This window comes from Abrus precatorius, unplaced genomic scaffold (genome assembly GCF_003935025.1).
Source record: "Abrus precatorius isolate BTA unplaced genomic scaffold, Abrus_2018 Scaffold5, whole genome shotgun sequence".
NCBI lineage: Eukaryota > Viridiplantae > Streptophyta > Magnoliopsida > Fabales > Fabaceae > Abrus > Abrus precatorius.
Window position 1 is genome coordinate 203970 of NW_020874395.1, and position 14451 is coordinate 218420.

At 33.2% G+C, this 14451-nt stretch overlaps 2 protein-coding genes across 2 annotated transcripts; both read right to left on the reverse strand.

Annotated features, from left to right (window-relative positions):
- Positions 1-4146: 4146 nt before the first annotated feature.
- On the reverse strand, positions 4147-4590 carry LOC113867548. The gene has a single exon (XM_027502939.1). It carries the CDS (start codon positions 4588-4590, stop codon positions 4147-4149), a length of 444 nt encoding a protein of 147 aa, XP_027358740.1.
- A 168-nt stretch (positions 4591-4758) lies between these two features.
- LOC113867549 lies at positions 4759-5457 on the reverse strand. Its single transcript, XM_027502940.1, has 2 exons — positions 5371-5457; positions 4759-5304 (listed from the first exon to the last, which is right to left on the reverse strand). The coding sequence occupies exons 1-2, from the start codon at positions 5455-5457 to the stop codon at positions 4759-4761; spliced, it is 633 nt and encodes a 210-aa protein (XP_027358741.1).
- Between the last annotated feature and the right edge of the window lie 8994 nt (positions 5458-14451).

The following is a 14451-nucleotide window of genomic DNA, read 5'->3' on the forward strand; positions in this document are numbered from 1 at the left end:
TAATGATGCAAAACATATATCTCAGCATGATGTACACCGCCAAAATTATTTTAACAGCTCAGCTAAGGCAAGTTTATAATAGATCAGCCAAAATCTCAGCACTTTAAATCAATTAATAGTAGTGACAGCTTAGAAAATAGCTTTTATTCAACAGATCTAACAAAATCATATCAAAACATCTTGAAATAGCATATTAAATTGTTTAAAACGTAGTTCATAGGTTAAAGTAAACTCTCCTTACCTCAGAACGACGATTTACACTAGATCTATTGAATATTACTTGTTTTATAGCAAGATTTACCGAAGATTTGTCTTTAGAACAAAGTTTCTCTTCAAATCCTTAAGAATAGACGTAGAATCTCAGATCTAGCGAGAAATCTAAGTTTAAGAGGGTTTAGTATGAGAGAAAATGGTGGTATTTGGCCTTAGAACCTTTGAGAACCTTGGATAGGAGTGAAGAAATGAAAATTTCGTGTGAAACGCCCTTTTTATAGAATTTTTTTTGAAATTTAGTGTTCATCACCGGAAACACTGTTCACCGCCTTACTGTTCATGCTGGAAACAATGTTCAGGTCACTATTCATTCCAAAAATACTGTGCACGCATATTGTACACGCACTGTATGCGTATATGACGTCAGCCATGACGTCATACGATGTCACTGATGACGTCAGCAGTCACTGTAGATACGCAGTGTTTGGTGTTCATACACTGTTTGTGCTGTTTCATACGCAGTTTGTACGCAGTTTACTGTTCACAGGCAGTTTGACTGTTCATTGACATTGTTCATACAGTACTGTTCACTTTTTTTTTTTTTTAATAATTTCAAACTCCATCTAAATCTATTCCAATACCAAATAATCCTTCAATTAACATTTAACAAGTATAAAATATTATAGATTACTCAATAATAAATCACAATCCTGACAATTCTGCCCCCAAAAATAAATTTTTATCCTAAAAAATTTCATCCCTTAGAGAAAAGATGAGGTACAACTCTCTCATCCTTTCCTCTAACTCCCATGTGGCATCACCAGTTATTGGGTCCCAAACAACCTTTACTAACTGAATAGACTTGCTTCTAAGTTCCTTAACTTTAGTATTCTCAATACGAGCAGCTGGGACCTCCACAGACAAATCATCTCATAACTCCACAACATCAGGCTTGATTACATGAGACAAATCAGGAACATACTTTTTTAGTTATGACACATGGAAAACATTATGTAGTCGTCTACGATGTAATATCTGATATGGTCCTATGAACTTAGGTGTTAACTTCTTGGCTCTTAAGACTCGCCTCATACCTGTAGTGCGTGATACTCTCAAGAATACATGATCACCAACCTCAAATTCTAGGAATCTTTTGTGCCGGTCAGCATAAGATTTTTGTCGACTCTGGGTAGCTCTCAACTTTTCTCTAATGAGTTTAACTTTCTCCTTAGTTTCTTGCAACATTTCAGGTCCAACCATCAAATGTACTTCATCTTGTAACCAATATATAGGAGTTCTACACCTTCTGCCATACAGAGCCTCAAACGGTGCCATATCTATACTCGAATGATAGCTATTATTATAAGTGAATTCTACCAAAGGAAGCATATCCTCCCAATTACTCCTCTACTCTACAATACAAGTCCGCAATAAGTCTTCTAAGGTCTGAATAGTATGCTCAGATTGACCATCTGTCTGCAGATGATATGCAGAACTCAACCTCAACTATGTGCCCATAGCTTTTTGAAAACTCTGCCAAAACTGGGAAGTGAATCGAGGATTACTATCAGAGATAATACTAGAAGGTACTCCATGTAACCTGACAATCTCTCTGATGTACAATCCTGTTAATTTCTCCAAGCTAAAGGTCATGTTAATTGGCAAGAAATGTGCACTCTTAGTTAGCCTATCAACTATGACCCACACGGCATCATGATTTCTAACTGTTCTAGGTAGATAGGACACAGAATCCATAGTCATATGGTTCCACTTTCACTCTAGAATTTCCATCGTCTGCAACTCTCTTGGAAGCCTCTGGTGCTCCGCTTTTGCCTTCTGGTAAGTCAAACAGGCTTTAACAAACTCAGCTATCTCGCGCTTCATGCCTGGCCACCAAAACATCTGCTTTAAATCTTAATACATTTTGGTAACACCAGGACGAATGTTGAGACTACCCTTATGTCCTTCTTCTAGAATTGATCTCTCTAATCCAGTATCTCTAGGGACACAAACTCGACCATGGCATCTGAGAATACCATCAGCACTTTTGCTAAAACCCTTTGTCTTATCTATCCCTAAGAGAAATACAATCCGACATAACATTGGATCCCACAATTATTTGTCTTTAATTTTCTGTAAGAAATTTTTAGTCACCACAATTCGACTACAACTAATCTTTTCGGGTGATAAGTCCACATGTATGTTCAGGTCTCAGAATTGTTCTACCAAAAGGGTTTCACTGACTCTTAAAGAGAATGCCTGAACCACATTCCTACTTAGTGCATCGGCCACCACGTTAGCTTTTCTTGGATGGTATTAGAGCTGAAAATCATAATCTTTAAGGAATTCCACCCAACGTCTCTGCCTCATATTTAATTCTCATTGATCAAATAAATATTTCAGACTTTTATGATCACTATACACATCAAACTGAGCTCCATAAAGATAATGTCGCCACACATTCAGAGCAAAGACTACAGTAGCTAACTCAAGGTCATGAATCGGGTAATTTCGCTCATGAGTTCGCAATTGGCGAGATGCATAAGCTACCACTCTCTTATCTTGCATCAACACACATCCCAATCCCTGATGGGAAGCATCACAATACACCTCAAACGGTCGACTAGTATTAGGGAGAATCAGCACCGGTAAGGAAGTTAATCTCTGCTTTAACTCATTAAAGCTTTGCTCACATTCCTCAGTCCATACAAAGGGTTGATCATGGCGAGTTAACCGTGTTAATGGTGCAGCTATCTTCGCAAATCCCTCGATAAATCTCCGGTAGTAACCTGCTAGGCCCACAAAACTATGAATCTCTGTGGTTGTCTTAGGCCTTTCCCACTGCAACACCGCTTCAACATTGGAAGGATCAACTGCAATTCCCTTAGCTGAAATAACATGACCAAGGAACTTTACTTCATCTAGCCAAAACTCACACTTAGACAATTTAGCATACAATTGTTTCCCCCTTAAAACACTAAGTACAATCCTCAAATGCTCTGCATGTTCCTCTGACGAACTAGAATAAATCAAAATATCATCAATAAAGACTACCACAAATCGATCCAGGAAAGGTCTAAAGATTCGATTCATGTAGTCCATAAACACAGCTGGAGCATTTGTGACTCCAAAGGGCATCACTATATACTCATAGTGGCCATATCTAGTGCGAAAAGTAGTCTTAGGAATATCTTCATCCTTCACTCGGATCTGATGGTACCCAGACTTCAAATCAATATTAGAGAATACCTTAGCACCTCTCAGCTAGTCCATCAAATCATCGATCCGCGGCAACGGGTACTTATTCTTAATTGTCAACTTATTCAACTTGCAATAATCAACACATAATCTAGAGCTTCCGTCCTTCTTTTTCACTAAGAGAACTGGTGCTCCCCAAGGTGATACACTCGGCCTAATCATCTGTTTTCACATTAGATCCTCGATCTGCTCCTTAAGCTCCATAACTCTTTCGGTGCCATCTTGTAAGGTGCTACAGACACTGACTCAGCTCCAGAAATCAAATCTATAGAAAACTTCACCTCTCTACGTGGAGGTATTTTAGGAATATCCTCTGGAAAAATCTCAGGAAATTTCCGTACTACTGGTATTAACTGAAGGCTTTGCTTCACTTCTGCATTCATAACTCCCAACAAAATAAAAAAAGATACTCTCTCACCTAAGGATGTTTCTACTTGGCGAGTAGAAATCAATTCTACACAGCCTTGCTACTCTGAAAAGATTAAACACCTCCGACCACAAATAATTAGCACACGGTTGACAGTTAGCTAATCCATACCCAGGATTACATCTAACCCTGACATCGGAATACAAATAAGATATACTTTTTATCTTCGTCCCTCAATTACTATGGGGCACCTAACACAAACCGTTGAAGTCTGAATTGAACTTAAAGTAGGTGTCGATACTACCAAGTCACATCCTAAGTTTCTCACACAAATGTCCGCAATAAAAGTGTGTGGCTTCAGAGTCAAACAATACAGAAAGAAAAGTATCTGTCACTACCGTTGTTCCCTGAACGAGATCTGTCGCCTGGGCTGCCTCTGATGCAAAAGTAGTGAATACACGTCCCTCTGCTATTGATCTAGTTGTCGTCGGAGCCTTAGTTGCTTTAGGCCTAACAGCGTGCAAGGCGCTAGCAGAAGACGAAACTGCCCCACTAGGCGTAGGACAGTCCCTAGCAAGGTGCCTTAGCTGCTGGCACGAGAAGTAAACTCTGACATCAGTCTGTAGGCACTGGCTCAGATAGTGTGGCCCACCACACCTGAAACATCTGACAATCTGCGACGCTAAGGCTTTAGGAGCGGAAGAAGTTGCTCCCCTAGGCTTAAATGCAGAAGTAGTAGTCCTTATTGGCATCTGGGCTGATGCTGCCGATCCCCTCGACTGAGATGGTCGAGACTACTGTTGGCGTAGTGACCGACTGTAGGGGCCCTTCTTAGTACCTTTACCTCCATTACCATAACTGCTAGTAGCTCTACTAGATGGAGCCTTCCCAACTCTACCAACATCCTCTGCATTAAGACTCTATATAATGGTGGCTTGATCCACTAAGTCAGCAAATTCTGTGATCCTAAGTGGTATCAAAATCCTCTTTATGTCAGTTCTCAGCCCGTCTGAAAACCTCTGACATCTCCACTCCTCCGAGGTCGGGTGAGAATAAAATTTGTAGAGCCGCTCAAACTGTATTGCATACTCACAGACTGATGAGTTTTCCTGCACCAAGTTTAGAAACTCCCGCTCTTTGGTAGCACGAACATGAGAAGGGAAAAACTTTTCCAAAAAACTACTTCTAAATACAGCCAAAGTGATGACTTCACCTCGGGCCTCCAACATAGCACGAGCTCCGTGCCACCACATCTCTGCATCCCCTGTCAGCATATACGGAGCATATAACACCTTCCTCTCCATGGCGCAACCCATGGTTAGGAAGATCTTCTCAATCTCCCTGATCCAGAGTTTAGCAGCATCTGGTCCATCCACTCCCGTGAATTGACGAGGATCATTCTTCCTGAACTCTGACAACCCATGGTATTCAAGAGAAGGTGCACTTGAGGCAGTAGCTGCTGCTACCTGTGCTGCAGCAGCGGCTTGGTTTGCAGCTTGCTACTGCTGAATCATATCTAGACTCTGCCTAACAGTGGCTGCCATGGCCTCCATGGTGTGAGCCATTTGGTTCACATCAACAGGAGGAGGGTTTGCAGCAGATCTTCTTGGTCTAGCCATCCTAATATATAAACTAGCTTAGATTACTAACGTTTAACACATTCAGCAATACCACCACATAGCTATATTCACAGATTCAGCTTATAGTGATATATTCATATTTAGTATATCATAACAGTTTAATCAATTTAGCTCTGAGCACAACATCATATCAACATTTCATACAGTATAGCAAACACACTTATCTTAGCAATCATTTACAATCTTAGCTTAATAATCTATTATTCACATAGCATGAATCGCCTATAGCTCACCCCAATATCATATACCTAAATTTCCTACATTTGTCGTGTCTGAGAATCGAGGTGATCAAGCTCGTTCCCTCACAACCTGATGATTAGAAATTATGATATATGATTCATAGCTAAAAATCACATGTCTAATATGCACAACTGACGCCTAACAACCTCACCCCGTAGGTTTACCTAGACCATGCTTTGATACCACTAAAATGCACGACCCCTTTTATAAGGAACTGAGATTATTGTTTCTACATTACATACTTATTTAAGAAAAATAAATAATAGAGAATATAAGTATAAAATTCACTTCTCATTCAAAACAAAACAAAATTTCTTACAACAAATATCTAACAGAACAACATGATATTACATTTAGTTCATAATCTTAAAAATATCAAAATTATACTATGTAGCTCCCTTTACATGAGTTCTCAAAATATAAGGAAAAAAGACTTTGATACATTATTACTCAACTCCAGCTTCTAACATTTCTTCACTAAACCTCAACCTGTGAAGTAGATGCAACATCTGCTACATCTGCTCACGTACCACCGTACGATCATCGCAGTACACACGCACACAACAACATAGAAAGAAATGCAAGAGTGAGCTTACAAAATAAACTAAAATTGTATATATGTAACAAAAACATTATTCACAGCAACAGCCCCATGCATTACCAGCCCATCTAATGCACAGTATGAAAACAGTTTCTAACTGGTTTCATAGCCTAAGTAATCCAGAAGGAACCGAGCCGGTCCGAGAGTGACCTATTCTGGTATCTGGATCCAGACAACACAGCACAGCAGCTCAGCATGAACTTCCGTTACACGTCTACCCATCTAAACATGTAACTCGGCTCTATAATGATGCAAAACATATATTTCAACGTAATGTACACCGCCAAAATTATTTTAACAGCTCAACTAAGGCAAATTTATAATAGATCTGCCAAAATCTCAGCATTTTAAATCAATTAACAGTAGTTACAGCTTAGAAAATAGCTTTTATTCAATAGATCTAACAAAATCATATCAAAATATCTTGAAATAGCATATTAAACCGTTCAAAACGTAGTTCATAAGTTAAAGTAAACTCCCCTTACCTCAGAACAATGATTCACACTAGATCTACCAAATATTACTTGTTTTATAGCAAGATTCACCAAAGATTTTCCTTTAGAACAAATTTTCTCTTCAAATCTTTCAGAATAGACGTAGAATCTCAGATCTAGCGAGAAATCTAAGTTTATGAGGGTTTAGTATGAGAGAAAATTGTGGTATTTGGCCTTAGAACCTTTGGAAACCTTGGATAGGAGTAAAGAAATGAAAATTTCGTGTGAAGCCCCCGTTTTATAAAAAAAAATTTAGAATTTACTATTTATCGCCTTACTGTTCACGTCGGAAACACTATTCTAGTCACTATTCATGCCAGAAACACTGTGCATGCGTACTGTACACGCACTGTACGCGTATATGACGGTATGATGATGTCATTGATGACATCAGCAGTCACTGTACATACACAATTTTTACTGTTCATACACGGTTTGTACGTGGTTTACTGTTCACAAGCGGTTTTACTGTTCATTGACATTGTTCATACAGTACTGTTCACTTTTTTTTAAAAAAAATAATTTCAAACTCCATCTAAATATATTCCAATACCAAATAATCCTTCAATTAACATTTAACAAGTATAAAATATTATAGATTACTCAATAATAAATCACAAGCCTGACACAAATCACCATAGATGATATAGAAAAATCTCTACATGATTGGTCAATACCTATAGTTAAAGAAAAAGATGTGTATAGATCTGTCTAGACTTTTAGAAATAACCATGAACAGATCCACAAAATAGAATATTCTTATCCTGGAACAAAATTAAATAGCGCGATTCAACTTTTAGAAGATCAACTTATACAAAACCATAGACAGGAAGGCTTTAAGTTTATTCATATAGGATTAATCCAGCTAGCAGTAAAACCAAACTTTAAGATAGGAGTAGACCTTCCTATTCTTGTATTATTAAGAAATATGAAATTACACAATAAGTGTAATTCAATAATAGCAGCTTTAGAAAGCAACCTACATGACGGGCCAGTTTTCTTTAACTGTTATCCTAATATATCAATGTCTTTAGATAATGAAAAAACATCTAAAGCTATAAAAATATTTAAAAAAATAAAAAAACATATCGTAAATGACTCATTTGATCCATTTCATGTGATCTATAGAGTCTATTATAAAATTACCAAAATTCCTTATAGATTTAAAGCAAATAGACAAATTAATAGAGACGAAACTGTAGTTATACAAGTCAATCTTGATAGAAGCTTAGTACAAGTACCTAAAAGACTAAGACATGACCAATTAACAATACTAGAAGAATGGATTTTTGAAGAATTCTCTTCTACTAAACAAGAAAATACAGAAATAAGGGATATAATAGAAGAATCAGAAAGGTTTAGACTTAAAATGAATAGGTCTAAATCAATCCGCATAGCACAACCATCTACTATTAGAGAACCCTCAAGACACTCTATTAGTGGATCAACAGTAGATATAGATCTAATGAAAATAGACAATATAACCAGACCAAGAGTTTCTATTCCAGTCTATGACCAAAATTTTGAAGTAAATTATAGCCCAACACCTTCTCAAGTCTTAAATACAATAGAAAAAATTGAGCCTTTTATTATAGACAAAATAGATTAAAGAAGATATAGATAGAGAACACAATATAGATAGAAAACTTGGCTAATAGAAACATTTAGTCAATAACAAAGTGCAAAAATTAGATAAAAATTTTATAAATACTTAGAAGAAAAACAAATAAATACTTATTTTTTCTCATGGATGGAAAAATATTGTATTAAAAACAATATAAACCATCCATTTAAAAAAGAAATAAATCCTTTACAAAAAATTAAAAATATATGAAAAACCACCGCAGAAAAAATTATAGAAGCTGAATATCTTCTTTTAGAACAAATAAAAATACAAGTAAAAAATGAGGAAGTAGAACCTAGACCTTATAAAAAAACTAATGAAAATAGTAAACCAATAAATAAAAAAGATATAAATAAAATACACCAACAATTAAATTATTCCAATACAATAATAAATTTAATAACTAACCAATTAAATAGGATAGAAAACAATAAAGAAAATTTCAGTAATAACAATATATTTAAAAAATTACATTATTTAGATAAACTAATCTATCCAATTACTACTATGTCAGCCCAAGCTATGAAAGAATTAGAAAAAAAATCTGGACTAGAATTAGATATAGAAGAAATAAAAACAAAAATAACTAAGTTAATTATAGATAAACAAACAATAAATACTTTAAAAATTAATAAAATTTATGAACATCCAAAAATAAAACATTATTACAATAGACCGTCATTACCAGATGTTACCTTAGAAAATAGACCACACTTTGTACAAAATTCTTATGGAGGCAATGACATTGTAGAATGGAATATTGATGGTGCATCTGAACAACAAATTTTTGATATTACACAACAAATGACTATGGCAGCTATTGTCTATAAGATGAAAAATGCTTCTGTTAGAGTAACAGTTGAAGCTATTGTACAAGGCTTCACTGGACAATTAAGAGGTTGGTGGGACAATTATGTAACCCCTGCAGACAGAGAATTTATATTAGGACATGTTAAACAAGAAAATAATGAACAAGATGCTGTTGTAACACTCATTTATCCAATATTATTACACTTTACATGAGATCCTATAGTATTTAGAGAAAGAGTAAGAACAATTACATAAGCTTAGGTGTCCTACTATAACTGATTATGAGTGGTATAGGGACATATTCATGTCAAAAGTAATGATGTTAGAAGATGCTAATGAACCATATTGGAAGGAGAGATTTATTTGTGGCATTCCTTCCTTATTTGCAGCAAAAGTTATAGAAAACATTAAAACTAGACTAGGAAATTTGAGTGAAATTTAATGCCTCAAGGACTGAAAAATGTCCTAAGTGAGTTTCATGAAATTATAAACAATATATTTTATCCATATATGAATTTCTCAATAGTTTATTTAGACGATGTATTAATCTCTTCAAAAGAAATTAATCAGTATATACAACATTTAAGTAAATTCATAGAATTAATTAAATAAAATGGATTATGTGTATCTGCTAAGAAAATAAAAATCTTTTAAGACAATTAGATTTTTAGGATTTAATATTTATCAAGGAACAATAACACAAATCCAAAAGTCTATAAAATTTACTGATAAATTTTCAGATCAATTAAAGGACAAAACTCAATTACAAAGATTTTTAGGATGTTTAAATTATGTAGCAGACTTTTTACCAAATATTAGAACAATATGTGCTTTTTTATATAAACGTCTCAGAAAAAATTCTCAGCCATGGGATGAAGAGATGACTAAAATAATCCAGCAAGTAAAAATATTAGTCAAAAGTCTCTCTTGTCTAGGAATACTAGATCCTTCAGCCTCTTTAATTGTGGAAATAGATGCCTCAAACTTAGGATATGGGAGAATTCTTAAACAAAAGTTACTAGATTCCACAATAGAACAAATTATAAGATATTACTCTGAAATATGACATCCTACACAACAAAAATATTCTACTGTAAAAAAAAAAATTTTAAGCATTGTTTTATGCATTCAAAAATTTTAAGATGATTTAAACAAAAAATTCTTAGTAAGGATTGATTGTAAAGCAGCTCCTTCTGTTTTACAAAAAAAATGTTCAAAACTTAGTTTCAAAACATATTTTTGCCAGATGGCAAGCATTATTATCTAATTTTGATTTTGAAATACAACATATTAGAGGAGAACAGAACTTTTTGCCAGATTATTTAACAAGAGAATTTTTACAGGAAAAATGTCAAAAATGACTAGTGTCGACTATGCCCTACCAAAAAAGAGTGAACCAGAAATACAAAAAACTCCTACTAGAAACAAAGGTAAAAAGCCAATGACTTGCTTACAAGTATTACAAAATAAAGCTCAAATCCAACTACCAGAGTTAACCAAACAATATACAGTCTTAGCCAACATAAGTTTTGTGAAGAACCTGAATTTTAATCATATGCATATCATTAATCTTGTAATCTTCTTTTCCTATATCTTGAGTTGATTATAACTTGTTCAACATAAGTTTGTTATTTAGAATCTAAATGGTTAGTAGTGAGAGCTATGTGTACGTTGGTAAGCCTGGAGGGTGTTCCTGGTAGTAAGTCCTGAGCGTGGGCAGTAAAATCGTTAGTATGCCTTGGTGTTACTGTAACCTTTAGGCTTCAAGATCGAAAATTTATTAAGAACAATGAGTAATCTAACTGTAGGTAGAAACAGAGATAATTACAAGAATAATGAGAGCAGAAGATGAAAATTCTTCCTTTTCACAAACAATCTCTTCTTCTTCTACAACTCTACAACAAATCACCATAGTGATATAGAAAAATCTCTACATGATTGGTCAATACCTATAGTTAAAGAAAAGGATGTGTATAAAGATAGATTTGTCTGGACTTTTAGAAATAATCATGAACAGATCCACAAAATAAAATATTCTTATCCTGGAACAAAATTAAATAGCGTGATTCAACTTTTAGAAGATCAACTTATACAAAACCATAGACAGGAAGGTCTACTCCTATCTTAAAGTTTGGTTTTACTGCTATGCTGGATTAATCCTATATGAATAAACTTAAAGTTTTCTTTGATGTCAAGAAGAAGAATTTTCTTCTGAATACTGTTTTGTGTTTGTTTTAGAAGTTTTCTAACTTCTCTTAATTTTCTTCTAATGTCGACAGGATGATAAAATTCTAATTCTCCAAGATCATAAATATAAAAAGACATTATAACTTCAAAAGGCATAACCTCTCTCTCCCCTCCTGAAATCAGAACCTGTTTAGGCTCTAATACCAGCTTTACGAGGATCAATACAGTTCTGATTTTATAATAGAAAACATGATGAAAATGTAAAATATTATTAAATAACAAACTTATGTTGAACAAGTTATAATCAACTCAAGATATAGCAAAAGAAGATTACAAGATTAATGATATGCATATGATTAAAATTCAGGCTCTTCACAAAACTTATGTTGGCTAAGACTGTATATTGTTTGGTTAACTCTGGTAGTTGGATTTGAGCTTTATTTTGTAATACTTGTAAGCAAGTCATTGGCTTTTTACCTTTATTTCTAGTAGGAGTTTTTGGTATTTCTGGTTCACTCTTTTTTGGTAGGGCATAGTCGACACTAGTCATTTTTGACATTTTTCCTGTAAAAATTCTCTTGTTAAATAATCTGGCAAAAAGTTCTGTTCTCCTCTAATATGTTGTATTTCAAAATCAAAATTAGATAATAATGCTTGCCATCTGGCAAAAATATGTTTTGAAACTAAGTTTTGAACATTTTTTTTGTAAAACAGAAGGAGCTGCTTTACAATCAATCCTTACTAAGAATTTTTTGTTTAAATCATCTTAAAATTTTTGAATGCATAAAACAATGCTTAAAATTTCTTTTTTTACAGTAGAATATTTTTGTTGTGCAGGATGTCATATTCCAGAGTAATATCTTATAATTTGTTCTATTGTAGAATCTGGTAACTTTTGTTTAAGAATTCTCCCATATCCTAAGTTTGAGGCATCTATTTCCACAATTAAAGAGGCTGAAGGATCTGGTATTCCTAGACAAGAGAGACTTTTGACTAATATTTTTACTTGCTGGATTATTTTAGTCATCTCTTCATCCCATGGCTGAGAATTTTGTCTGAGACGTTTATATAAAAGAGCACATATTGTTCTAATATTTGGTAAAAAGTCTGCTACATAATTTAAACATCCTAAAAACCTTTGTAATTGAGTTTTGTCCTTTAATTGATCTGAAAATTTATCAGCAAATTCTATAAACCTTTGGATTGGTGTTATTGTTCCTTGATAAATATTAAATCCTAGAAATCTAATTTTGTCTTGAAAGATTTTTATTTTCTTAGCTGATACACATAATTTATTTTGTTTAATTAATTCTATGAATTTATTTAAATGTTGTATATGTTGATTAATTCCTTTTGAAAAGATTAATACATCGTCTAAATAAACTATTGAGAAATTTATATATGGATAAAATATATTGTTCATAATTTCTTGAAACTCACTTGGGGCATTTTTCAGTCCTTGGGGTATTACATTCCGCTCAAAGTGCCCAAAAAGTATTACAAAAGTTGTTTTATACCTATCGTTTTCTTTTACTGAAATTTGATAATATCCAGATTTCATATCAAATTTTGAAAATATGTTAGCATTAATTAATCTTTTAATTAAGTCTTGTTTATTAGGTATGAGATACCTAATCTATTTTAATACCTTATTAAGTGGTTTGTAATTTATTACCAATCTTGGAGCTCCTCTTTCTTGTTCTGAAGCTTTATTAACATAAAACCCAGTGCAACTCCAAGGTGACTTTGAAGGCCTGATTAATCTTTTTTTTAAATATTCTTGTAGTTCTTGTTTGCAAGATTTTAATTGTTCTTCATTCATCTATATTGGCCTAGCTTTGGTAGGTATATTAGTTTTATCAAATCCTTCTTCATATGGTAGCTCTATTTCATATTTCTTTCTATGGTGAAATGCTATGGAATTTAGATTACAAATTTCTCTTGTAATTCTTTTCTCAAAGTCTTGGATAATCTTTTTAATTTTTTTTATTTTTTAATTGTTCTTCAATTCTTCTATATTCTATTTCTTTATTTACAAAGTTAATTTGTTTTTGTTTTTTTTATTTGGTTTATTCTGGTTATTGATGCCTCTTGTACTAAATTTAGTTCTCTAATTTTTTGCGGTTGCAAAAACTCAAATTTTATTTCTCTACCTAGTATTATTTTACTAATAATTCCTGTACTATTAATTTCACATGGATATAATAAGGTCAAAAATGAAGTTCCCAAAATTATTTTATTTCCTATGTTTTTTACTAATATAAATGATGTAGTAAAACATATTTTATTTTTACAAGTTCTTCCTTTTGAAAGTTTATAATTTATATTAAGCTTATTTCCTCCAGCTGCTGATAATTGTTCTGTAATTTTTCATAATATTTTGTGGGTATTACTCTTTCTTGTATACAATTTACATCTGCTCCTGAGTCTATTAATGCTATCAAATTAAATTTTTCTTGTTCTACTATTAATGTTATTTCACACCACCATTTATGTGAAGCAATTAATGTTAACCATTCTAAATTAAATATATCTGGTTGATCCTTTACACCTGATGTACTAGTTTGATTTTCTTGAGATCTTAAAATTTCTTTTCCCTCTAAAGATAATAATCTAATTTTTAAGTTTTTTTTATACTCTTTTAATTCTTTTATTTCTGTTTTTAGATTTACTATTTCTTTTTGTAAATCTTTTATAGTTGCTTGTTGACTTGGAGTCCTAAATCTATTGAGTACTTCTGTCATTTCTATGGGTTTTATTATTATTTCTTTTGGCTCTTCTCTGGTGACAAATTCATTAAGTTTTTTAATAAATTCTGTTTTTAAAGGTCCTTCTTCTAATCTTTCTATTATTGTTATTAAAGACTGGGTTTGATCTCTAGTTATGATATTTATTTGCGGGATTTTACAATCATTACACTCGCATAATCCTGGTCCTAAACGTAATTCTTGTTCTTCTTCAGATTCTTCTGAGGTATTATCTAATTGATAAATTTCATTTTCTTGTGTATTTTCATT

What these genes read in the sequence shown, in the direction of transcription:
- LOC113867548 (XM_027502939.1), bottom strand. Translation starts at nt 4,590, where the DNA reads ATGCCAATAAGGACTACTACTTCTGCATTTAAGCCTAGGGGAGCAACT.
- LOC113867549 (XM_027502940.1), bottom strand. Translation starts at nt 5,457, where the DNA reads ATGGCTAGACCAAGAAGATCTGCTGCAAACCCTCCTCCTGTTGATGTG. An exon ending in TGGAGGCCATGGCAGCCACT is followed by an intron (nt 5,305 to 5,370) that starts GTTAGGCAGAGT and finishes GCTGCAGCACAG; the next exon opens with GTAGCAGCAGCTACTGCCTC.